This window comes from Malaya genurostris, chromosome 2, assembly GCF_030247185.1.
Source record: "Malaya genurostris strain Urasoe2022 chromosome 2, Malgen_1.1, whole genome shotgun sequence".
NCBI lineage: Eukaryota > Metazoa > Arthropoda > Insecta > Diptera > Culicidae > Malaya > Malaya genurostris.
This window is the reverse complement of record NC_080571.1, coordinates 51250057-51277871: the sequence shown is the minus strand read 5'-3', so window position 1 is coordinate 51277871 and position 27815 is coordinate 51250057. Positions and strand designations below refer to the sequence as shown.

General features: G+C 37.4%; 1 protein-coding gene across 2 annotated transcripts in view; it reads left to right on the top strand.

The window, feature by feature from the left end:
• Nucleotides 1-27815, top strand: part of LOC131432469 (tyrosine-protein phosphatase non-receptor type 9) — a 149765-nt gene that overhangs the window by 8612 nt on the left and 113338 nt on the right. Inside the window, exon 1 of one of the 2 annotated variants that reach the window (XM_058598769.1) lies at nt 22168-22719. The exons of the other annotated variant lie outside the window; for it this stretch is intronic. Within the exon in view, the coding sequence (XP_058454752.1) occupies nt 22663-22719 (57 nt within the window). The 5' untranslated portion in view covers nt 22168-22662. Of the gene's footprint in view, nt 1-22167; nt 22720-27815 lie in introns of those variants that run through there. 2 annotated transcript variants of the gene reach the window in all.

Below are 27815 nucleotides of genomic sequence, written 5' to 3'. Positions count from 1 at the left end.
TCCTGTGGTTTAAAGACAACCATTTTTCACACTACCAGAACTATAAATACAGAAATCTATCAATCTGAGTGTCTCCAGAAGAGATTGCTGCCTTTATATAAGAAGGATAGTACACCTCCACTGTTTTGGCCGGATTTAGCGTCGGCTAACTATGCAAAAACCATTCTCAATTGGCTTGCAGAAAAGGGTATAAACTTCGTTGAGTATCCCCAAATTACCCTCAGCTTCGACCCATCGAACGTTACTGGGCAATAGTGAAGAGGGTCTTCAAGAAGACTGGTAAGGCAGCTGGGAACATGCAGAAGTTCAAAAAAATTTGGGCTCAAGCGTCCAAAAAATGCGATGCAACACTTGTCCGGAACTTGATGAAAAACGTTCGTCCAAAAGTGCGAAAATTCGTGAAGGAATAACTTAAAATTCACCCGGTTTTCATTATGCTCAAGTTTAACCTCGTACAATAAACGATCAATTTTTAGTTTGAATAAAATATCGTTTTTTATCATAATTTGAAAGTAAATTTTGTGGATAACTTATTTTCGTACACTCCTTATGTGACACTTGGCCAATTTTTGCTAGTCGGTTTTTCAAGTGATTGATTGCGTTCATATGAAAATTTCAGAAAAACCCTAATGAAAGGTTCGAAAAAGAAACAATTCATCAAATTTTGCTCTTCGATTTGTACATTTGGCAGTAGAACTTCTAATGAATTTCAGACTGAGCAAATTAGCACAGCTGTACAAAAGAACACCGTCTCACCACCGTTCAGTGCTACTTCCGAATAAATTAATCATTTGTTTGCCGTTTCCAATTCCTACAATGCTATCCGTGCAGTCAAACGAAATTTTAATTAGTCGCTGGTTGTTTTTATTTCTGTTCTTTAATTTAATATGTTCTAGCTTGTTGATCCAACTTGTGATCTTCTACCCCGAATCCATCCAATCCCGAGCCGAGGGCGTGAATAGCATTCCGTGTAATGTCCTCCGCCGTCGGAGAAGTCGGTGTTTCTGCCAAACAGAAAAAAAAATCCCCCTGCGCAATAACGTCGAATTCACTCGAAACTGTTGTGTTGTTTTGATTCCCGGTATCCATCCATCGGGCACAGCGGAGCGCGAACAAGTGAAGGAGCGGCACGACTACTGCCACCCGAAAGAAGACGGACGTGTTGTTCGGATTCGACGAACCCTCAGACAGGCGCGGGCAGATGACGTGTGATGATGGAACTACTAGTCTAGGGTAGGTTGGTTGGGTTCTGACAGCCACGGTTCCAGAGCAGACCAACCAACCAACCGACCAAACGATCGACGCTTTGGGTGAAGAGCAGATGGTTTCGCGGAATTCGATGGATGCGAAATTTATTGGCACTCTCCGCGGCGGCGATGGGCGATGAAATTTGAGCACAGCCGCAGACGTGGCCGTTGGTGGCGAAGTAGTAGGGGGGGGGATGTGATTCCGAAAATTGAATAATAGCCATGTATCACGATGGTGGCCCGGGAGGGGGGATTTTGGCGACGAGAGAAATAATTGAGTTTTGATTCAATCTTGAAGCTCGAAATTGATTTCCCGATCCAAGTCGTTTCCACTGATTGCCACTTTTTCATAACTGTCCACCGGTCGATTCAAGGTTAAAAACTGTGTCTGCGCCACACTTGGCCACAACTGGTCCGATCGCGTTACATGGTCACAGATTTCAATTAACGGCACTTTTCGGTGGTGGGATCTACCATCCGTGTTGCTGGTGTTCTGACGAACACGAAGGCCAGAAGATTTTGTAATTTATTTACACTTCGCTTCGAAACTTCTCTGCTCTCAGCCCGTAAACATAAATCGACGGTGCATGGGCTGCGGGCCAACGAAGTTGGACGCGTAACTGTGCGTTTCATTCACGACGAGACTAAAACCGGACTACCGGTGTTTACAGCGTCATTCCTGCACGTTGCGCACCGGGCGTTCTTTAATGGCTAACGGATGTCGTTGGTTTCCGTTGATTTTATTTCTTTGTTTGTTTATTTCTTCCTCTCAATCTCTTAAGAACGATCAAAATCCACACGACAGCACGCGGCCGATGCGCTACGGTTTTTGGTGGTGTGTCTTCTGATATGGCGCCGCTTCAGATCGACTCGAAGGTATTTCGCAAACCTAACCAAACAAGCTCTATTTCAATTTATTTTAATCAATACGGCTTACGTTTGAAGTGAATATGTGGCATTCAAACTTAGTTCGTTTATTTATTTGTGTATAATCAACAGACACAATATGTTCCTAATAAGTGTTTTGCCATCCTCATTACAAATCTTAGGTTGATCTTTTAGCAACAATAAAAAAGTTGACGTCGTAGAAGTACAGTAAAAATATCAAAAGTCCGAGATGGCTACCCTGTGAAATACCGGACTCTAACATGAACTTACAAATAGGTGAATAATTTGTTGCTACTTAGTTACGGTGGTTTCGAATTTATTGCTCAATTTTATTTTTATTTTTTCGAGTACTTCGCTAAGTTCAAATGAAGTTAACGAAGCAATCCTGCTGAATGAAAAACTTGAAGACAAATCGAAACCCAGTGAGTAATTTGTTGATAATTAGTTGCTAATTAGTTACGGTGGTTTTGAATTAGTCGCCCAATTTTATTTTTTCGAGCACTTCGCTGAGTTTATATGAAGTTAACGAAGCATCCCTCCTAAAAAACCTTAAAACAAATCGCAACTCAGTGGATAATTTGTTGCTTATTAGTTAAGGCAGTTTTGAATTTGTTCCTCATTTTTTATAAAATTGTTGTAGATAAAGTACTCAAAAAATTAAATAATAAACTGAGCAATAATTTGAAAATTATCGTAACTAATTAGCTATCACCTATCTCCTGGGTTTCGATTTGTTTTCTAGTTCATTTAGGAAGGATACTTCGTTAACTTCATGCAAACTTAGCAATGTACTCAAATAAATAAAAAATCTGTCTGTGGTGCAATAATGCCTTTCTCATATCTCTCATATTCTCATACATAAATGTGTGGTATTCTTCAAAATAATTTTCTCTGAATCTTGGAAAACAAAAAGGACTGTCCATAATCTAGTATAACCTACAGAGTAAAACAGTACTCAGGACGGTTATTCCATCTCTGAGGAAACTGTATAATTGAAGTCGGCTCGAGAAAAGCGACTGGGATTCATTTTTGAGTCTATGACTACCATCTCCGGTCGTTACTCGAAAACCGGGAACAAAGAAAGCCACATTAATGTTTGACTGTCTACTGACAATGACTACCGATTGGAATAGTTCTGAGGCATGTTTAGATTTTTTTTACGTTTTACTTCCGGTGCTTTCGGAATCGGAAATCGAGAATCGGTTTGATTGATGGTCTATTGGAATAGTTTCGAGGCCAGTTAAGATGTTTTTTTACGTTTTTTGTTTAGCCGGTTTTAGTGACGGTATCAAATTTGGAACATTCTTTCCCCTATAATTCCGGAACCAGAAGTCGGATCCGGATGAAATTTGGAAGTTTTGTATGAGACCATGAGACCTTTCATTTGAACCCAAGTCAACCTAAGTTGAAATCGGTCACGCCATCTCTGAGAAAAGTGAGGAAGTAGTTTAAAATAAGAATTTTTACATTAATCACTACACTCTGTAATTTCGGAACCGGAAGTCGATATAAAATAAAATTCTGGAACTTGGTATGGAACGATTGTACCTTTCATTTGAGCCTAAGTTTGTGAGAATCGGCTCAGCCGTCTCTGAGAAAAGTAAGTGCACTTATTTTATCTTTTTTTGCGTATATCACCCTGTAATTCCGGAACCGGAAGTCGGTTTCGAATAAAATTCAGGAACTTTGTGAGGGGTTACAAGAACTTTAATTTGAATCTAAGTTCATTCAAATCGGTTAACCCATCTGCGAGAAAAGTGAGTGCAACAAAACGTTACACACATACACACATACAGACATTTTGCGTACTCGACGAACTGAGTCGAATGGTATATGATACTCGGTCATACGAGTCTAGGTTCAAGAATCGGTTTTCACAGTGATTGCATAACCTTTCTATATGAGAAAGGCAATAGATTGAGCTACAATTTTAAAATTACCGTAACTAATTAGCAACGTATTAGCAACAAACTATCCACTGGGTTCCGATTTGTTATTAATCTTGTTTGGAAGAGGTGCTTCGTTGACTTCATATGAACTGAGCGAAGCACTCAAAAAAAAATTCAAAATAACCGTAACTAATTAGCAACTAAATAGCAACAAATTATTCATCTATTTGCGTTATCATCAACGAGAAGTGCCTCGCTAAGCTCATGTTCATGATTTGTTTGCTAAACAAGGTTTTACGTTGTGCGGAAACATAAAATTAGCTTGCTTGCGAACGTCGTTCAGTGGCAAACATTTTCTTTTTGATGTTCTAAAGTTGTGACAGTTGAGAGTTGAGCTTCTACATCCACGATAACAATTGAACGTGGTCAGTTTAACAAATTGCGGGTCTATTATGTAAAGTGCCTTCAAACGTTTCATTTGAGGGAGTACTATTGCTCGAACGGATCACATTAGGCGTTCGGATCTTACGAAGTACCCAGGATCCGTGTCGAGGGACGGTAAAAAAGGGTTGTGTCAAATAACACAGGGAGAACAGCAGAAGAACTTACTGTCACAATACAGAACGGTGACGATGGACGGTGAATGTACTTTGTTGTACTTCTACATCGAACTAACAAACTTCGTAGATTCGATTCGAGTATTCGGTTCAGCAACCCTACATTAAATTTATTTTATTAAAATCACTCACTTTTACACAAAAATTACCATGTCCATTTTGGGGAGATTTGGCTAGCTGTCTCTACAATCTTCTGATACTCCGTAGGTACAATGTTAAACAGGTAGATTCCATCTAAAAGTACCTTATCCTATCAATATACCTTCAATTTCACGGAAGTATTAAGAAACTGGAGAGGAGACTCGGGGTACTTCAGAGATGGCATAAAATGACCCTTGAAGTTCAGTGTTAAAAAATTGTCGTTTCATTACAAACAAAAGGAAATTAAACTTATATTTTTCCTGAAAGTGCATTGTGTCCTGACATGCGCATCGACCAGCATGTAAATGACCCATAACTTCTGAAATTCTCACAGACAATCCCATAAATTAGAAAATTTTCATTTTAGATAACGAAAACATTTGGGAAGCCTGTCCGGAACAAAGCACATAATTCTGTAGAAAGGTAATGCAAAACATTTAAAATTTAAAATTACGTAATTTGGAAAAATATGATTTTCGAAAATCCAAATAAAAACAGGCATTTAAACATACTTCATAATTGTGAAACAAATCATATATTAAGTTGTAAAATCGCTTAAAAATTAATCGAGTGTTTTGAAAAAAATTCGGCAATGAATGAACTTCATAATTTGGCAAATTGAATCGAAGCAAATTACATAACATAGAATACCCGCTAAAAATCGTGAAAACTTGAGCAATCCGCACTGCATAATTTGACCATTGTACTATTTATATAAAAAAATCGCATCGAAACTATGCTTGTTCCGCTTGCAAATAAACCGTATATCTAAAAAAAATCTTCACAAAGAAAACTAGTGAGATTTTTGCGGAATGGTGTCAAGTAAAATACACTTGAAACACGTGTGTTGTGTTAAGTTATTAATTTAAATTAATTACACTCACACTAAGGAGTGTATCGAAAATGAGCTATCCAAAAATTATTCTTTCAAATTATGACAAAAAACGATATTTTATTCAAACTAAAAATTGATCTTTTATTGTACGAGGTTAAACTTGAGCATAATGAAAACCGGATGAAATTTGAGTTATTCCTTCACGAATTTTTGTACTTTTGATCGAACGCTTTTCCGTACAAGTGTTGCATCGCATTTTTGGACGCTTGAGCTCAAATTTTCTCTTTCAAATTCGAGATAACACCAGTTATCGACGCTTCGTGCATTTCTGAGTCTGAACACGAAAACCGTAGAATTTTAAAAATTCGCATAAAAACCGCACAACTTCATAAATCCGCTTAAAATAGACCGTGTAACTTCGGTAATAGGTAATAGTTTCTGGAATATGCACAAAAAAGCCATGCAAAAAATCGCATCAAATACCGTGTAAAAAAGACCTAAGTGTATTCTCATCGATATTCTATTGATATTTCGCGTTTAAGGAAATACATCAACATTGTTAAAAATTGACGAAATTTAATTAAGCTGGTCCTTTATTGGGCTACAAATCGATTTCTATTGAACTATACTTTTTCTATTGAAATTAGCTAACCTGCAGTAAAAAAAAGGAAGCGTGCAAGTTTTTTCGAATTCAGTTTAATAAAAACTAGCTCAAGTTTAACGAATCGATTCTCTAAGTGATTCAACTTCTGGTTTATTAGTTCCCAGAATATCGTAATAACCGATAGTTTTGCTCTTTGACAAACAATATTGAAATCGTATTACTATTTGATTTTATTATATGATTGGTTTAGTGATAGGTAGATGCAAAATGTAATTTTGGATTGAAATTTCTCCGAAAGTGTTTGCTTAAAATTCATTTCGATTTCCTTCACGTTTCGTCTTCGACTCATCAGTGCATTAGCAGTTTAAATTTAACTTATCCACTTATCAGTACAACTCAGTATTTAAGTATTTAAGTTTTCAGAAGAATGAAGAAAACTTCCAAGCACTTTAATGTTTTCGTTTCTTCGATTTGAAGGTAAACGGCGGAAAGTGTTTTTATTCATTTTAGTGGAAATTCGTTATGCTTACGATGTTCCTATGATCGCTTTGTAGCTACATTTTTTTGTGGATTTTAGAGTAATGTGCCTTTCCAACAGATTTGTTAAATTTTTAAGTTTATAGTGAGACAAGTAGACGTTGAAAATCCATGACTTTGATCGATTTCAAAATACAAAATGGCGACTTCCGATCTGTCGTCCGTCCTTCGAAAACAATACAGTGAAAGAATTTTTAATCATGTGTAACGATACGCATTAATCCTAAAATTTGTTTTGGTGCTTCTCGTTCAGATTAAAACAGTACAGACAGATTCCTACGAATTATCCCAGCTCTACATTGTGTTTCTGAAACTTTTGCTCAGTCAGTTCTCCGGATTGGACTGCGACCTTATCACATTTCATCTTCAGTTGCTGTGTCCTCCTGTCAGTGTATTGCTTTTCCGAGAACGGAACCAACCACCTGAAGGTGAGTGATTCGAGAAAAAAAGAACGGCTCCAATCCGGAGCGATCGGAACTCGCATGTTTTCCGTGAAAATTCATCAGGGACGAACCTTCTGGGGATTTTTGCTCATTGCTGAACAGGTAGTGCGGTGGATGGATTAATTTCTCAGGAATTTTACTAGCAGAAAAACAAGCCCGATGCCAGCTAGCGGGTAGAGTATTCCGTTTGGTCTGAAGTTGTGATAAATTGATTATTGAACTGAATATATAATACCCATATATTCGGTATTTTTGAGTTTTACTTCTGTTGAAAACAAAAACTCGTTTTAGTCTTCATTCTTACCATTTTCAACAATTGGCCTCGACTCGTCAGTATAGTTCAAATAAATCTATACAATACAATTCAAATCGAACCACTTGTGCTATTTAGTAGTTCCAGAGTGCCTAAAATCAGAGTGACAACATCTCATCCGTAATGTTCGCAACAATTTAAAACATTTAATCCGAAATGTTGGCAGTTTCATTAGCTTTAGATTGTTATTTTGCAATAAATGTTTTCTCAATAATTGGAAAATTAACCTAAAGTTTTCGGTTGAAAAAATGCATCTATAACTTTTTCCACAATATTTATTTCCATTTTCAACTTAATTCGATTAGCGAAAGGTACAGTTAAAACAATTTGGAACTTCTGGTCATATTTCAAGGATATGATGAAAAATAATCATATAAGCACCAGAATTTTAATTCAAATTACCGTAACTAATTAACAATAATTTAGCAACAAATTATTTTATTCTGCGATCTTCGTAATGTTGCAAACTATCGTGACATAACTAATCTTTCCGCTTCATCGAAACTTCGAGGTAATTGTGAGTGGTGCTATATCAACCTGAGCAAGTATTTATATCTCATTCGATCAACATGGATTTATGTCAGGAAGATCAGTTGGCAACAAATCTGCCAACACTTACGTCACAATTTATTGCCAACATGGAAGCTACAGCTTAGATGGATTTCGTTTACGCGGATCTAAAAACTACTTTTAACAAAATTGACCACCCAATACTTTTCAATAATACTTCTGGTCTCGGATTTTCGTGCAGCTTGTGTGCTGGTCTTAAGCTCTCCGGGAAAGTTCCAGTAGTAAAATTGAGCAACAGCACATCATTTTACAAATTAGGAATTCCACAAGACAGTAATTTAGAACCTTTGCTTTTCGTGTTTTTTCTTCAATGATGTCTCGTTTGCTTTGAGAAATGGCGTTATTCGTACTGTGGAGGATTGTTGGCGGTTACAACATGCACTAGAATTGTTCGTTGATTGATGTAGCCGATACAAACTTTTGATCAACTGTACCCGGGGTCCTGTTAAATTTGACTGTCAACATCGATGGTTCAGTTTGGGCTAGACTTCCTCAGGTCTGCAATTTGGGAATATATTTTATTGATATATTTTTATCTTCGTATGTTCTGTTCAGATTTCGATGGTGAATTTCAAAACTGCTGTTTATGTTTTCCATATTTGATCAATTTCTTTGTATTGGTATCTTTTGAATAATCATGAGATTAGGTTTAAGGGAATCGTTTTAATCGGTCTATCGCTAGAATAAAACGATTCTCTTACCTTACATCCGTTTAAATCATCAACTTCTCTACATCTTGGAAGATGATGAGTCGTTGTCCTTCCGTTAAGTAAGTGAAGTATCCACATTTCGTTTTTGCCTTTCTCTATAGAAATCTATATAAGGGTGCCAATGTTTTGGGATCACCTCTAATTTCGTAAAGCGCTAGTACTCAAAAATTTAAGCACCTCGAAAAAAGTTCTCATGCAAAATTTGATTAAAGTTTGAAAATTTTCGATCTTGAAAAAGCACCACAGGGGGCAATACGTGAAATTTCCGAAAAATGTTGGGCTGGAAAGTCACAACTTGTGGCTGAAGACCCAATTTATATCTTAATAATTTAATTTTAATTCATATACCAAAATCGATTTTTTTTTATTCCAAAAATCTTAAAACTGCATGAAACGTCGAGAATTAGTTATCTCAAAAAAAACTTTTTTAAAAAAAAAAACGACTTTCTGGCTAAAAAAAGTCTATCTAAAAAAATATTTTTCGAGATGACACTAAATCTCGACGTTTCATGCAATTCTAAAACTTTTGGCATCAAAAACTGTTTTTCGATTTCGGAAATTTCATGTACAATTCCACGAAATGGACTAAGAAGAGTTTTTTTTAGATTAGCATCACTCTCCTCAAAGTCAAAAATCAAAATCAAAAATGAGCCCAAATCCGTGTCAGAAATTATTTTATAAAAAGATAAGAAAATCGTGAGACTATTTTGAAGAAAGAGAAAGGCATTATCACACCACTAGGTGGATTAAGAAGGATTTTTTTATGTCGTTTTCGTTTGATGACAAACCTAACCCAGTTTCCACTCTAATTGCTGTTAAACCGTTTGTTTGAAGCCAGTTTTGAACCTAGTTCCAACGTTGTTGAACTGAAAATCGAATCAGTTTCGAACCTGGTTTTTATATCAGGTTTGCTCAAACCCCCGTTGCTAAAGACTGTCCCAGAAAGTATGGACGCACTTCGTTAATGCCCAAAATTCCTCAATTGGTCGAAGTTGTGGGCAATTTAGCAAGATCTGGCCAGAAGACATCAGGATCCTTGTAGCTTCGAATCGTGGGTAGAAGTCGTTTTTGTAAACATTCCTTGATGTATATTTCGCTGTTCATTGAAGCAGTGGTGATGAAGGGTTTCGAAATCTTACCGCAGTTACAAATTGCTTACCAGACCATAGCTTTATTACCAAACTTTTCGACTTCAATCGATGTCTCAGACTGGTTTAACACTTGCCCTTCTCGCACCGTATAATATTGTGGTCCCGGCAAGGATTTGTAATCGAGTTTCACGTAGGTTTCGTTATCCATGATTATGCAGTTCAAATTTCCAGCAAGAATCGTATTGTACAGCTTTCGAACCCTCGGCCTGATATAGTTAGATGAAAATTTTATAATACATGCTTATAATGTCATTCATCCGAAATATTATAATATTAGTCCGATGATCCATTATCAGAACGTTCGTCATAATTCAAATGTACTCTGTGGGAGCTCTTTTCAAATCACCTATTGAGTTATGGAAATTATGTTTTTAATATTCGCTATTCGTACGTAGCTAGCATTAAATTGTTTAATGTCATAACTCAGTTATTGGTTATTTCTTCTCCCACTGAGAATTTCCAGAATGGTTGAATTTCCAGAAGGGAAACCGGATTGAATTAGGCCAATAATAATCATTTCACGTTCTTCAATATTAATGTTCTGTTCTCTTTTCTCTTTACAGGTAAGCTCGATGTTCCTGATGTGATTTTCCCCGTCTGAACTGTTGAAACTGTTGAAAATGATGTGACAAAAAGCGTAACTATTTGCTCAAAAGAAAAAAGCTAGTGTATCTCGACAATAATTGAAATAAAATGACAGGGACTCGAAAAAGTCCCAGAGTAACCAATTTTTTTGACGTGAATACGTCTTACTTCACTATGGGGCGCCTTTTCTAAATTTATCATATGGGTGAGTGATAAATTTTTGATCGTGAATATCGCCTGTTTTATACAACGCATCAACATATATTTTTTTACGTTATCGGAAATATGATCACCAATTTGTGATACAATTTTCACTAATATGAGATAATCACAAATAACTTGAAATAAAAATTTGATGCTTTATTCATTCTAGTCTGCGTAGTTACATAACAGTTCAGCATAAACTGTTATGTACGAACGAAGACGAACCATAAAGTATAGAAATCGGCTATGTGCCAACTTCTATACTTTATGGTTCGTCTTCGACTCGTCAGTACATAACAGTTTATGCTGAACTGTTATGTAACTACGCAGACTAGAATGAATAAAGCATCAAATTTTTATTTCAAGTTATTTGTGGTTATCTCATATTAGTGAAAACTCTATCACAAATTGGTGATCATAGCCATTACCAATTTAGCCAACCCCTAAATGTAGTTGACTAGTTCAGTTCAGACCAGAATCCAATTCTAAAAAGTGTATCGATAAGTAGTTAGCAACATTCAAACAGTTATTACTCTGAAATGGCTTAATTTTTTGCAGCGTGTTTTGCGGTGACATCTTTGTTTACATGTCAATGACAGCTGCGCAATCGATTGGTTCCGGTACGGTTTATCGTTTCAATGATGAGTCGAATTGATCTGGAAACGCGAAAGAAAATTCTGCACACTTGGTGCTCAGAAAGTGGTGTCACGTACAACGAAATTGCAAAACGGGTGAAAGTGCACCACACCAGTGTCAAAAATATTTTCGAGAAGTTCGGTAAGACCCTCTCCCCGATCCGGTAGGATTTGCCTCGATCCGGTAGGAAAACGAGTCCCAGCCAGCCCGGCCGGGACTTAAAAGTGGTTGAGTACATCAGGAAAACCCCATCGGCGTCGACGTGGGATTTGGCCAAGCAGTTCAACACCAGCATCGGGATGATTCAACGGATCAAAGTTCGGAACTTCCTGAAAACGTACAAGAAACAGAAGGTGCCGAAAAGTCCCTGGTACAGCAAGTTCAGGCCAAAAACAAGAGCGCGAAAACTGTATAACCGAATTCTACAGAATAAAGACGGATGCATCCTGATCGACGACGAAACCTACGCCAAGGAAGACTCTCGAGCGCTGCCCGGACCGCAATATTATACGAAATCGGTGTACCAGGGCCTGGACGACGCTGACACCACGGTGGCGATGGACGCGATGTGGTTTGCGGTCGTCGATTTTCTTCACGAAGGGCACAATTAACGCCAAGGTGTACGAGGAAGAATGTTTGAAGAAGAGAATGCTGCCACTGTACTTCTCTCTTCTGGCCGGATTTGGCTTCAGCCCACTACGCCAACTCCGTTCTACAGTGGTTGTCAATGAATAATGTACAATTCGAGGGAAAAGAACATCAACCCACCGAACTGCCCGGATCTTCGGCCAATTGAAAGGTATTGGGCAATTGTGAAGCGGCACTTTCGGAAGGAAGGTGCAGTGTCCCAAAACATGCAGGAGTAAAAAAAAAACTGGACAGCTGCCACCAGGAAAGTCACAAAAGTAACTGTACAGAATTTAATGAAGAATGTCAAGTCCAAAGTGCGAGCGTTTTACAGAAACTAGGATTTTCATCAATATATTCATGGAAATGCATAAAAATGTATTTTTTCTACAATATATCGATAACTGATGTCAAAATATGTTTTTTTTTTGCTTTTTTATTCAATAATCAATGTTGCTAACTACTTTTTGATACACTTCTTAGAGTACAGTTCTAAAATTAAGTTTCAGAATCCACGACCATATTTTTCCTTTTCATTTCCAGAATCGGATCTAAAATTCAGTTTCTCGTCCAGAATCCAGGGCCAGTATGGAGTTCTTGATTCTAACTCTGGATTCTGAAATTGAAATCAGAATCTTGATTCTAGATTTGGACTCTGCAGCTAAATTTCGGAAATAACTTCTGGACCTAGATCTGAATAGTGAAACAAAATTTTGGAAATGAAATTGAAGTTCAAACCTGATTTCAGTTCCATAATTCCTGTCCGGACTTCAGACTTCGGACTTATGAAACTAGGTTCTGAATCAGAACTTCTAACACTTCACACGGAAATCCAAGACCAGAGTTTAGATCCAAAACCCAATTGTACTCCCAGAATTCAGTTCTACAATGCAATTTAGAAGAATTACAGGTTCAGAATTCAGATAATGAAAATCTAGAATTCAATTCCAAAACTCAGTTCCACAATTCTAGAAGTTCAGAACTCAGTTCCAGAATCTAGCATCAAAATTGAGTTTCAGAACTCAAGTCCAGAGTTCAGTTCTAGCATTCGGATCCAAAGTTCGGTTTCAGAATTACATGTCCAGAATTCAGATTCTTCAACATCATAGAAGTTTAACCATCAATTCTATTCATATTCGCGTCATTCGATTATGTTTATGACATTACCCAGCCGTCTTTTTTATGATTTTTTTCTTTTTCGAGATAACACTAGACGTCGAATCTCGAACAGAACACATAACTAAAAAAAAAGGCTACTGCGTTTTCATTTTTTCCTAAACACGTATCTGGTTTCAATATCCTAGAAATAGAAATACGTTCCAAGAATATCTACACCAACTCCGATATAGTGCAATTCGTTCCGGCAAGTCAGTCCGTCGTCATTCTCTAGTTTATTTCCTTTTCTAGAGTAGTACATCTTTGAGCGGGCCTGCTGCCTAGCGCCTGCTGCTCTGACACATTTGTTAAACCCGTTCATTGGCGGCGGTCGATGATGAAAGAAAACTTGGTTTGCGATCACCAGCTGCTGCTGTTGCCTGTGATCTGGCATGCGAGACAACGATCCACCCTCATATGGACTGCGTTGGGAGTGATTTGAATTGACGTGAAGACGATTTCAAGGTCGTTTTCCAGTTGAATTGTCGAGTTTTCGTGTAAATGTTAGTTAGAAGTTAGCTGTTATAAGATTCCATTTTGTACTGATCGGAAATTTGGAATTGTGAATGAAATTTTAAATCTGTAACTTTTAATCGTGCGTCCTGATATACGCATGGTTGTGTCTGAGCCGGCTTGATGGTTGCTAGTTATTTTAATAATACAAGCTCAGTAACATTAATTTAGTACTTCCCATCGATCAAACATTGAATAAATTTAACCCGGGAAACACATTTCCTACACTTGTCGTGTCGTGTAATGAGGCTTACCCTCGGTCAGATTTCCCGTCCTAATCCTAACGTTAGAAAACATGCGTGATTACACACATCTAGGTTACCGGACAGCGCTGTGCCGATAATCAACTACACACTAAACCAAGTACTAACCAACCCGGTCATGCTGTAAATAATCAAAACAGAACGAAAACCATTTCTTTCGACAACGATTTTTTTTCCGTACGCTGCTGTATGTTGCGATATGCCTCGGTGAACTGCGCGCACAGGGTGTCCGGAAATTTAATCCACACGGTTTTGCACAGTTTCTCCTGATCGCACCAAACAGGCCTCACCTCGCCATGTTGTCGTCATCGTCGTCGTCGTCGTCCGGGAACCAATGATAATTGCGGAAACAGCGAACATCAGCTGTGTAAGTAGACACTACAGTACACTACTTGAACGTGTAAAGTGGCCATAATCTGCGGCCGTTGATCCGCACCAATCTCAAGGACCCGCTCCGAGTTGCGAGTTTGTGTGTGCGCGTGTGTATGTGCATCAAAGAGAGAAAAGGAATTGATCGTAGCACTCAAGTACGAAAGAGGATCTTTTCTTTTCCAAGTAGTATTCAATTTCTCAAGAGAGATAGAGAGAGAGAGAGAGAAAAATATTTGAGAAGCAACAAGCTCATTATCATTACCGCAGTCTATTATGGCCACTCATCGGCGAATTCGTGCGCTTCAGTCGTGCAAAGTTTCTTCACCACTTGCTCCGCAAAATGGATCATCTTCTTTCTCCGCTCTTCTACTCTTTCCAGTGGTGTGTAACTGAATGGAAACCGGTCGGTTGGTTGATCGGTTGTTCGGTGAGATTCGTCGAGATGCGGCTACTCATATAGCTATTTTGTAGCATCGTTGTTGCTCTCTCCTCCCGTATGGAACAGACTCATTATTAATTTGCTTTATGGATTAGCTTTACTCTGCTCGTGTTTTGCACAGGGCACCACAATGTTCAGTTTTCTTTTTGTGCTTGTAACGGATTACCTTTCGTAGGTAGGGTGTAGGATAAGTTTTGTGCTGGTTTGAGTGGCAATGGCAATCTAAAAATATGTAAGATGCTGAAAATGGTCAATGTAATCCAGACAATCTTCGAATTCCGTTAAAAACACAGTATGAACCAACCTAAAATGACTAAACTTTTGAAAACAGGATATTCGTTACAATTAAGTATCAAACTGCGATCACTTTGTAGATCTAAAAAAACGTGAAATTCGTGAGATCCAGTTTAAAAGAACCAGTCCTATCTGAGTTTAGGTGATTAAAACAAGTGGTCAAGCTTTATTTATTGGGTAGTTTATAGACATTTTCAGTATTTATTTTTCAAATATATCAGCACAATTTTCTTATGTTATGACGTAAAGTTAATGCTTTGTGGATTATGTTGATCCGCGATGTGACATTAGCAGTTAAACTTAATCTGCTAATGCATTGATGAGTCGAAGACGAAACGTAAATAAATAATATGAAGTCGTGTGCATTTTGCACAATCTGGTTACCTACGAGCTACCAAAGCCCCTGAATGGTTGATAACGTGTCATGACATAAAAAAGTATGGATACATTTAAAAAAATTCGGATTGAAAATGTCGATGAAATACTTCAAAAATAAAGCTTAACCAATTGTTCTAATCACCAAAAGTCAGAAAGAAAACGCTTTCACAAAGTTCATGCTTTTCATATTTACAAAATACGGAGTAGTTTGACAGATAATTCTTATCATTATCCAATTTGCAGAAGTTCGGTTATTGTAAGTTGATTAAAATTGACAAAACGTGTTTAATCCACCTAACAGTGAGATGATACCTTTTTTAAACAATTCGTATATGTTTTTTTGCATGAATATTCTTCGGTGTTTAATTCTCATGACATTATTTTAATAATCGTCGTTTTAAGCGGCAATTTGAGATTTTAATCACTCATTTACGATACTTCCAGAGCCGGTATTCAGAAACCAGCATAACCCAAAACGGTTCATACGACCGTAAATTAATATGACGAACAAATTGCATTAGTTTTGAGTCTAACTTCTATATCGGTTTGAATTTAAAAAAACTCATCACCCTGTAATTCCAGAATCGGAAGCCGGAATCGGTAAAATTCACCAATTTTGTATGGGACCATAAGTCTTCCAATTTGAATTATTGTTTACGAAATTCGATTTGGCCTTTTTTGAGAAAATGATTGAGCTTTGAGAAACAAATCTGCAAACCCGATAAACCTGATTAATTTATGTGAAATGGACAATGTTATACTACTCAACCGGAAGTTGGATCTGACTAAAAAGCAAGACCTTTTATTTAAATCTTAGATTGTTCTAAGATTTCATTTGAATCTTTGATCGGTTCAGCCATCTATGAGAAAAATGAGTTACACTATTTTAATTTTGTTTCACATATCATCCTGTAGTTCCGGAACCAGAGAGTCGGATCCAAACATAATTCAGGAACCTTGTTTGGGAGCGTACGACTTTTCATATGAGTCTGAGTTTGTAGAAAACGGTTGAGTCATCTCCGAGAAAATGGAGTGAAAGTATTGGTCACACACGCATTTTCTGAACTCGACGAACTGATTCGAATGGTATATGGGTGTTATGTTCTACCAGCATTTATTGCTGTGAGTAGTTGAAAACAATATAATTATGGAATTGCTTTCATATTTATGGAATTGCTTAATTTTCACATTCAAATAATCTAACTACGCTATGTAGTTTTTGATTATTATTATGTTCTCTTTTTTCGTATTTTTATTGATTATTTTACCTTTCTCAAGACACTCGATGAAGATTATACCACGTACATTCCCGAAATACTGAAGCCATAACCTTCCCAGCCAAGTCTTTGGACGCTTTGGACGTGGTTCACCGGCTACAGTCCACTCAGATGATGATCGTTTTGTTTCCGAAGTAAAGTGGTGGATCCATGTTTCATCCATTGTCATATACTGACGCAAAATATCATGTTCAAACACTGCTTTGAATCATCAACACGTTGATTTTGAGCAAACGCGTTACCTGCTCTGAAAAAAGCTTTCTCATGGTCAGATGTTCATGCATTGCGGTATCAGCTTTTTCACGTAATTCCAATTTACGATTTGATATAATCAATTTGTAGTTTTTGCCTTTCTCATAGAGAAAGGTTATGCAATCACTTGAAAACCCGACTAGTGAAAATTGGCCCGGAGGGCCAAGTGTCATATACCATTCGACTCAGTTCATCGAGCTGAGCAATGTCTGTGTGTGTATGTGTCAAATAATCTCACTAGGTTTTCTCGGAGATGGCTGAACCGATTTTGACAAACTTAGATTCAAAGAATGGTCTCGTGGTCCCATACGGAATTCCTGAATTTCATCCGGATCCGACTTCCGGTTCCGGAGTTATATGGTAAAGTGTGTTCAATATTGTACACCGTCACTTAAACCGGCGAAACAAAAAACGTAAAAAAATTTCTAAACTGGTCTCAAAACTACACAAATCGATAGTCATTGTCAGTAGGCAACTAAACAAACCGATTCTGGCTATTCTGGTAGTCGGTATCCCATTCCGGAAGTATCGGAAAGTGTGGTCATATATACCAAAATAGATCTCACTCACTTTTCTCAGCGATGGTTTGACCGATTTCCACAAACTTAGATTCAAATGAAAGGTCTTCCGGTACCATACGGAATTCCTGAATTTCATCCGGATCCGACTTCCGGTTTCGGAGTTGTAGGGTAAAGTGTGTTCAATATTGTACACCGTCACTTAAAATATTTTCGGATGCAACAAACATTTAAATCGTAATTTAGAGTGCGTACTAGTAGAGTTTGTGTGTCATGTTAGTTGGTGGCCGTACGAACCGACTTTAATTATACCGGTTCTCGGGTTCCGGTGCCGGAAGTGCATATAATAGTTAACCCACTTCGTTTTCTTAAGGATGACTTACGCAATCAAAGCACTGTTTTATTCTGTATTTTATGCACAAACAATCTCTTGGTTTTGAATAGAATACCACAATATTATTTGTACACGAGAAAGGCATCATTACACCATTAGGTGGATTAAAACAGGTTTTTATTGAGTAACCAGCTCAATTGGACGATCAGAACGTTCACTAGCATCGGTAGTCTGCACAGCAAACCTTGAACAAATGATTCTTTTCGATGGATAATACCTTTGAAGCCTTTGCTGAGCTTGTACGGTATTTTTCATCAAGAAGTAATGATAAATTAACACACAAAATTGTTTTGAATTAATTGTTTCGAAAATGACAACCGTGGCTTCACTTAAATGGCTGTCACTGTTTTCTGACTAATCGAAATGCCATGATGTGTCAAACAGTTTTTTTTTAAGTTAGTAATTCATATGGATTTTACAATGACAGTATCATCTGTGTGTCAGCCATATGACTTATTGAGTGGTGTGTTACTAATTCAATATGAGAACGTTTCTTTTTTAATTCTAAAAGTGCGTTTTGTCGGTTACATCGCTTTCACCATAATATCTCTGGACGTAGAAATTACAGCCATTAGACTTTCAAGTGAGCCTGAGTTTGTCAAAACCGGCTTAGCCATCTCAGAGGAAAATGAGCGGAGAGAAAAATCTTTGAAAAGTTTACACACATTTTCCAATTTCGACGAGCTGAGTCGACTGATTATGTAACTGGAAATAAAAGAAAAAGTCGCTGTGTTAATTCAATGCTTATGTTTTCGACGATATTCTAGGTTCTGCTTTCGATATTCTAGGTTCTGTTTTCGACGAAATTCTAGGTTCTGACGAAACAGCCATCGGTGGAATAGACTTTTATGCCAAACAGCTGGAGTAGACTGCAAAAGTGAACCGAAGCTGTTCATGAGCATGAACTTAGCGAGGCACCTCTCGCCGATGATAACATAAACAGGTGAATAATTTTTTGCTAATTAGTTACGGTAATTTTGAATTTGCTGCTCATTTTTTTTTCGAGTACTTCGCTAAGTTCATATGAAGTTAGCAAAGCCTTCCTTCCAAATATGCTTCAAAACAAATCGAAGCCTAGTAAATAATTTGTTGCTAATTTGTTGCCAATTAGTTACGGTAACTTTGAATTTGTTGCCCAATTTTTTTAAAATTTTCTTGAGTACTTCGCTAAGTTCATATGAAAAAAATATTATTAGTTAACAATACATATACTTGAATTGTTGAAAACCCTCTGGAAAATGAAAAAAGCAGAGAAAATTGTACTTTAAAAACGCACACACACTTTAATCGCGGGAGAAGAATAGTTCATATGAACTTAGAGAAGTACTCAAAAAAATAAAAAAAAAATGAGCCACGAATTCAAAATTACCGTAGCTAATTAGCAACAAATTATTCACTGAGCTTCGATTTATTTGAGGCATATTTGGAAGGGGAGCTTCGCTAACTTCATATGAACTTAGCGAAGTACTCAAAAAATTAAAAAAAGAAAATGAGCAACAAATTCAAAATTACCGTAAACAATTAGAAACAAATTAGCAACAAATTATTCACTAGGCTTCGATTTGTTTTGAAGAATATATGGAAGCGAGGCTTCGCTAACTTCATATGAACTTAGCGAAGTACTAAAAAAAATTTTTAAAAAAATTGAGCAACAAATTCAAAATTACCGTAACTAATAGCAACAAATTAGCAATAAATTATTCACTAGGCTTCGATTTGTTTTGAAGCATATTTGGAATGGGGGCTTCGCTAACTTCATATAAACTTAGCGAAGTACTCAAAAAAAATGAGCAACAAATTCAAAATTACCGTAACTAATTAGCAACAAATTGTTTACTAGGGTTCAATTTGTTTTGAAGCATATTTGGAAGGGAGGCTTCGCTAACTTCATATGAACTTAGCGAAGTACTCAAAAAAATTTAACAAAAAATGAGCAACAAATTCAACATTACCGTAACTACTTAGCAACAAATTATTCACTAGGCTCCGATTTGTTTTGTAGAATATATGGAAGCGAGGCTTCGCTAACTTCATATGAACTTAGCGAAGTACTAAAAAAAATTTTTAAAAAAATTGAGCAACAAATTCAAAATTACCGTAACTAAATAGCAACAAATTAGCAATAAATTATTCACTAGGCTTCGATTTGTTTTGAAGCATATTTGGAATGGGGGCTTCGCTAACTTCATATAAACTTAGCGAAGTACTCAAAAAAAATGAGCAACAAATTCAAAATTACCGTAACTAATTAGCAACAAATTGTTTACTAGGGTTCAATTTGTTTTGAAGCATATTTGGAAGGGAGGCTTCGCTAACTTCATATGAATTTAGCGAAGTACTCAAAAAAATTTAACAAAAAATGAGCAACAAATTCAACATTACCGTAACTACTTAGCAACAAATTATTCACTGGACTTCGATTCGTTTTGAAGCATATTTGGGAGGGGGGCTTCGCTAACTTCATATGAACTTAGCGAAGTACTCAAAAAATTTAAAAAAAAAATTGAGCAACAAATTCAAAATTATCGTAACTAATTAGCAACAAATTATTCACCTATTTGCGTTTTCATCGGTGAGGGGTGCCTCGCTAAGTTCATGCTCATAAACTGTTCAGTTATGAAGAAATGGAGATATAACTTAGCCCCTGAAGTTGACAAAGAGATAGTCCAAAAGATGATGCGACATATTAAGGTAAAGAACTTCATTTCACCGAAACCAAAAACGATACAAGATGTACTTCATTTTGATTACATCCATAAATATGTACACCGCACCAAAATATATTAGAGTAGCCAAAAACCTCCATTGCACTACGTTTCCGCGGCGGGAAACTATTATTTGCTGGAATCCCAGTAAGTGTACATATTTATCCCAAAATCAGCAAATGGAGAATCCATCACATGTAAACGATATGAATTCATTTCCACTGATAAGTTCGCAAGAAAACTTCTGATTTGGTAAGCAATTTGCAGTTGCAGACAAAAATGCATGTTTTCGTTATACATGAATCAACAAGCTTTTCCCTTTCTCGTAAAAAAAGAATATGCTATCACTGTGAAAACCGACTTGAACCGAGTGCTATATACCATTCTACTCAGTACGTTGAGTTCGCAGCATGTTTGTGTTTGTATGTAACATTTTTGTGCACGCACTTTTCTCGGAGATGGCTTTTCAAAAAAAAAAAATTCACAAACTTAGATTCAAATGATGTGAGTGACTAATATAAATCCTTTACCCTAAGGCTGTGAAATTTTGGTCCTGAATGTTCGACTGCTTTACAATTTAATTTCGTTATCGAATTGTAAATACTATTTTACCCAAAACTGAAAATCACTCAATCCTAAGAATCGCATCAGTCGAAAATTTTCCAAGGTGCGTTTCTATTATCCTACATTAATCCTGTTAGGGGGATTATCCTCCTCTGGCAAGGTACTGTTGTTTTTTTTTTTTGTGCATTTGCCTCTCTACCTTTTTTCTGCTTTTCCGCTGTAGTCGAATGTAGCCATTTCATCATCGCCATCATTGCCACCGTCATCGAAGAAATTCGAGATACAGCCGAAAGAAAACGCCATAAAGGCACAGTAAAAACGAAGCAGAAATAAGAAATAATCATTGAGAAAAAAAAAACTTCCCCCGTCGTCGGTGGCTCTTTTGGTTGGTCCTCGCGGGGTTTGTGCAGCAGCGCCGGAGGAGAGAGTCGGGGGCGCGTGTGTCTGTGTGAATGTGTGTGTGTGTGTATTTTCACACAGTTGCTACGGTGGAGAGCGCGCGGCTACTTACTTGGTTTCGGACCCGGTATACTCCTCGCGTGCGTCGAGTATTGTCGAGGAGTTGAACTTCAATCTCCATTGAAAGTCGGAACGAACTGCAGCGAACGAGCGTGCGTTTGGTTGGTTAAGTCTCGCGCTGGAGCTGGGATGCTGCAACTTTCGAGTGCAGTATTTTGGAACCGGTGTAACCGCGCTGAACGGCTAGAGAAAAAGAAAGCGGTAACTTTGCGCGACTGCCGTTGGAAGACGAAGAAAAAAAGTATACGTAGTTAGTTATCAGTGGCGTGACGAGTCGGTCTCGGTCTGTAGGTCATTGGTCGTATCGGAACGTTTCGCGACAACGGTTCTCAGCTCAGTTCGGTTCTCTGCCTAGGTGGAAACTGCAAGAGAACCTACTTCCGTTGCCGTCGTATCCCGGAGGTGTTTGTGTGTGGTAGTGTGCATTTCCGCTGGTGTCCACAGCTATTTGCTGCGGTTTCGTCATTCGTCACCGTTGTTTGTTTGTTGTTATTATTTTTTTTTCTGGATGAAAAAACGGTGAATGATCTCCGGCGACTTTTGTTCAATGGTACTTGCTGTCTCATTACGGCTACCGTGCCGACGTGTGTGCTGTGTGAAATGGGAATAAATTGTGATGGTATCTTGTTAACCTGTCGGTCGCTGGAGAAGGTCACCGAAGTTCAAGTGGATGAGATATGAAGAAAAGTGCTATATCCCGTGCTTCACCGTGATGAAGTGTTGAAAGTGTGCTGTCGTTGCGACGATGAAACCATGAATCATACTCTGGATCGGAGCAGAAATGGATTGCGCGTTTATGTGGCTTAAAAACGACATGGGAAGCAAAGTAGTTGGCATTGTGGTGAAAAGCAATTTGTGATAACGGAAAATTGGGCTCCCAGTAGTGAGAAGAATTGTGCAAGTGTTATTTTCGATTCAAAGGGAATGCTCATTTATGCATCTTTGAGTAGCTGTAAGGAGAAATATTATTACAAATAATAGGGAATCGCGACCGAAGGACAACCGGAAACGAGAAGTGTACGATGAAGAAAAAAGCAAGCATTACTGTGATGGACATTGTGCTTCTGTGGGCACTGAAGGTAGAGTAGATTACTTCTCCGTCGTCGAACAGTTGTGCAGAAAATAAAAATAATTGTTGACTCGTTTATGGGCTTGTATCTTCATTTATCATCTGCTCTAATACAAGCTTATAATATCTATTTCGAACAAATCATTTCACCGAAATCGAACTGCTTCACGTCATAAAGAATGGAATAATTCTCATTAATCGATGATGCTTTGATTTTTCTTAGTTCGGCATTTTTCCTAAATTGTTTTTACTGAGCGAACGGTAGAGAAGAAAATAGGACAATTGCTAAATAGAGTGTGTAAGCATTTTCTTGCGTTACGAGGCCATAACCGGAGGACGTTAATACAAATGAAAAGAATGGTTCGAATTCTGCGATGTGAACACTGTTGAATGCAAAAGAGTAGTTGGACACAGACTTACCATTTGACTGATCTAAGTCTAGATCGGGAACTAGGTCCTCAAACTATCTTCAAACCGGACCTGTTCTTCCCATGTTGCTAGATCTGAACCCGTACTATACTACATGGAATGAAAAGTCCCGGGCCTCTCACAGAAAAGACGTTAAAAGTTTCGAACCGTGTATATTTTTGTCGAAAACAACTCTCTGGTGGGCCATCCACCAAACCAAATTTCATGACAATCTATCAACTAGTGTTTGAATAACAGATGATCGTATCAGATGTCGAGTTTTCATCAAGCTATGGAAAAAGACGAGTTTCGTATTCATGCATAAAAGCAACGGTCCCATTTCCCATATTCTCCAGAGCTGGCCCCCGGCGACTATTATCTTTTTTTAAAAACCTGAAAAGGTTTCTCCAGGGAAAAAAATTATCGAATGTTAAGATCATTGTAGTAATGGAAGCCTGTTTTGAACGCCTTGACAAATCTTTTTTTTTCAAAAGGCATCGAAATGTTAGAGGACCGATGGGTCAAGTGTGTTGCTCTAGATGAAGATTATACTGTAGAACAAAAAAGTTTTCTCAGAAAAAAATCGACTTTTCCTTTGTTAGGCTTGGGACTTCTCATTCCATGTAGTTGTAAGTCCAAATCTTGAACGAATTTCACAAAAAACAAAAAAGTTTTCAGTATTTCACCTCCGGCGCTGGTCTTACAAACCAGTTGTCATATGTTCGTGCCCCGGCCTGAAAGAATTCACAGTATCAGCTAGAATCGTAGTGTTAGCCATGCAATGATTCTGTACGCTAAGAATCGGCTGCGAATTCTTTCAAAAATGGAAAGGAAATGTAATGCCAAGACTTTACTTTGCTAGGTCCAAGACTAGGATCTGAACCAGCAATATGTGGTTAGTTTAGTTACCGGTTTGGACCCAAGACCCAAGATCCAAGACCTGCAACTGGAGTAGTCATATACCAAGTTCAGATTTATGAATGGAACCAGAACCTAAAATACTGGATCTGGAGTCAAGATTCATGGCTTCGGAATCTGAATTCTGGTCTGAACCAGAATCTAGTTTCTGAATTGAGGTTCAATGTTCGGTTCCAGAATCTAGGTCCCGCATTCTTCTCCAGTTCTAAAATTCCGGACCTAGATTTAGGAACTGAATTCTTGAACAGGAATTGAATGCGGAACCACCGGAATTTTGAAACTAATTTCAGGTTAAAGATTCAACTGTCAAATCCAGGCCCTAAATCTGGTTCCATCTCCAGAATTCCGGGTCAGTATTTTGGAACTGGAATTGAATCCTAAAACCAAATTCTCAAACAGAATTCTGGACCGGAATTTTGAAACTATATTCAGATTTACGATTTAACACTCGAATCCCATTTCCGATTTAGGTTCCAGTTCTAGAATTCCGAACCTCGATTTTCTAACTAAATTCTGGAACTGGAATTTAATCCTGAACTTAAATTCTCAAGCTTATCTCTGGACCAGAATTTGAACCTGAATTCAGGTTTAAGATTTAGCTCTCGAATTCGGTTCCAGTTCTAGGATTTCGGACGAAGATTTTGGAACTGGATTCTTGAGCTGTAATTGAACCTAAACATTCAAACTACATTCTGAATCTAAATCAAACCTTTAGTTCCAAAATTCCAGTCCAAAATTCAACTTCAAGATTTAAATCCGGAATTCAGTACCAAGATTCAACTCCAGGATTCAGTTCCAGAATCCTGTTCTAGCATTCAGTTCCGAAATCCAGCTGCATAATCAAGTTTAAGATTTAAGATCCAGAATTCCAACTAACTGAAACTAAATTCGGAACTTGAATTCTTGAACTGAAATTTGGAACTGAATTCTGAACTTGGACTCTAAAACTAACGACAGGAGCTCGGAAAGCTGAATTCTGAACCTGATTTCTAAGCCATAATTCTGCATCTGGATTCTGAAACTAAATTCTATAACTTATTTCCAAAACTGAATTTTAGTTCCATCACTCCGGTCCAGATCCAAAATTCAGTTCCAGAATCCAGGTATAGAATAATTCTCCAGAACTTAGCTTCAGGGTGAAGTTGCAGAATTCTAGAAAAGGACTTAATCAAAATCTAGAACTAGATTCTGGACCCAGATTCTAATCCTCGATTTTGAACCCTGACTCTGGTCTGAATCTGAATTTTAATTCCAGATTTCCTATTCAGTTTGAAAGTTCGGATTCAAAAACTCGGCCCAGTTTCAAAATTCGGTTAGTATTTATCGTTCATTTTACAGCTGTGGAACTGACTTCTGGAGCAGGGTTCTGGAAAAGAATTTCGAAACTGAATCCTAGAGCTAAATGCCAAACATGAATTCTGGAAACGATTTCTGGGACGGCGATCTGGATCTGGAACGGAACTATGGACCTGGAACTGAACTCTGAACCTGGTCCCGGACCTTTATTCTGGAATTGAATTAAGGAACTGCATTCTGGACATGAATTCAGGTAATGAATTCTTGACCTGAAGTCTGGACCAGGATTCTGGAACTAAATTCTAACCCTAATTTCCCAAAACTGAATTCTGAAGCTGATTTCTGGTCCGAGATTTTGGAACCGAATTTTAGTTCCACAATTCGGTCAAGAATTCTGTTTCAAAATTTAGATTTCGTTCTTAAATCCTGTTCCAGATCAAGAATTAGGTTCCAAAATTCTGATTCCAAATCAAGTTCCAAAATTCTATAATTTGAATGAATCATATTTTTGAACTAGATTCTGGATTTAAATTCTGAGCCTGGATTTTGAAACTGAATTCTAATTCCTGACTCTGGTATGAATCTGAATTTTAATTCCTGATTTCTGATTCAGTTTGAAAATTCGGATTCAAAAACCCGGCCCAGTTTTAAAATTATGTTTAAGTTCTAGAATTCAGGCCATGGATTGTGGAAGTTATTAATAATATTTATCGTTCATTTTACAGTTCTGGAACAGACTTCTGGAGCAGAATCCTGGAACGGATTATCCTAGAGCTGAATTCCAAACATGATTTCTGGAAATTGGTTCTGAACAACATTCTGAACCTGGGACTGAATTCTGAACCTGGTCCAGAGCCTTGGTTCAGCAACTGAATTAAGAAACTCCATTCAGGACTTGAATTCTGGAAATGAACTTTTGATATGATGTCTGCACCTGGAACTAAAATCTAAATTTAATTTCCTAAACTGAATTCGGACGCTGATTTCTGGTCCGAGATTTTGGAACCGAATTTTGGTTCCAGCAATTCGGTCAAGAATTCGGCTTCAAAATTAAGATTCCGTCTTAAATTCAGCTTCAGAACCCCGGTCAAGAATCAGGTTAAAAAATTCAGATGCAAAATCACGGCCCAGTTTCAAAATTCTGTTCCAGTTCTAGAATTCAGGACTTGGATTCTGGATCTTATTATTAGTATTTATCTTTCATTTTACAGCTCTGGAACTGACTTCTGGATCAGAATTCTGGAACAGAATCTTGAAACTGAATCCTAGAATTGATTCATTTACAATTACATTACAGACTATCAATACAACTTTCATAGGTTCTGTCGCTGACGATATCCAGCCAGCGACTGTCACCAGTAGAGAAGGTGACAAGCAATTATAAATACACTCTCCTACTCAGTGCTTGAGCGGAAAATAGATGTAGAGCGAGAAGACTAGTGTTTGATGAACAGAGAAAATGTTTGGATGTATGGTACCGGTTGGAAGACGGCCAGGATGTAGACCATGTTTGATGTACGTTCTATCATGTCTAACCATGTTTTAGAACTGTGTCTATCACAAGGCTTAAGGTGGCGAAATGGTAGCGGAATTGAAATTCAGTACCAGCATTCCGGTCGAGAATTCAACTTCAAAATTAAGAATTGCTGCTTTCCAGGTCTAAACATAGGTTCCAAAATTCAGGTTTAGAATCAATTTTAGAATTTGACTGAATTAAATTCTAGAACTAGATTTTGGAACTAAATTCTGGACCAGAATTCTTGTCTAAATCATTTTTTTCCTGATTTTTTCCCGAATTCACGGTTTAGTTTTAAAATTTAGATCTAGAATCCCGGCCGAATATTCTGTTCAAGTTCTAGGTTCAGAACTTGGATCCTAGAACTTATTGTTATTATTAGTTATCGTTCATTCTACAGTTCTTCTGAATTCCATAAAAAAGTTCAGTGCCAGAACTAGAACTGAATACTAATCATTGATTCTGGTGATGGGTTTTGAGACAAAATTCATGACCTGGAAGTTCCAGAATTCTAGAACTGAACTGAATAAAATTCTAGAACTAGAATTTGGACCTCAATTCTGATCCACGATTTTGGAACTGAATTTTGGACCCTGAGTCTGGTCTGGTCGCAATTTTTTTTCCAGATTTCAGAACTCAGATCCAAAATCCCGGTTTAGTTTCAAAATTCTGTTCCAGTTCTAGAATTCAGGGCTTCTATTCTTGAAGATCTTTCATTTCCTAAATTCAGTTCCAGAATCAGTTCCAGATCAAGAATTAAGTTTCAAAATTCAGGTTCTGAATCAAGTTTCAGAATTCTAGAATTCTGAATCTAATTCTAGAACTAGATTCTGAACTCTGTACCAGGAATGTGAATTTGAATTCCACGTTCCCGATTCAGTTTGAAAATTCAAATCTAAAATCTCTGCCCAGAATTTAGTTTCAAAATCCTTGAACTCATTTTCAGAATTCTGGAACTTATTATTAGT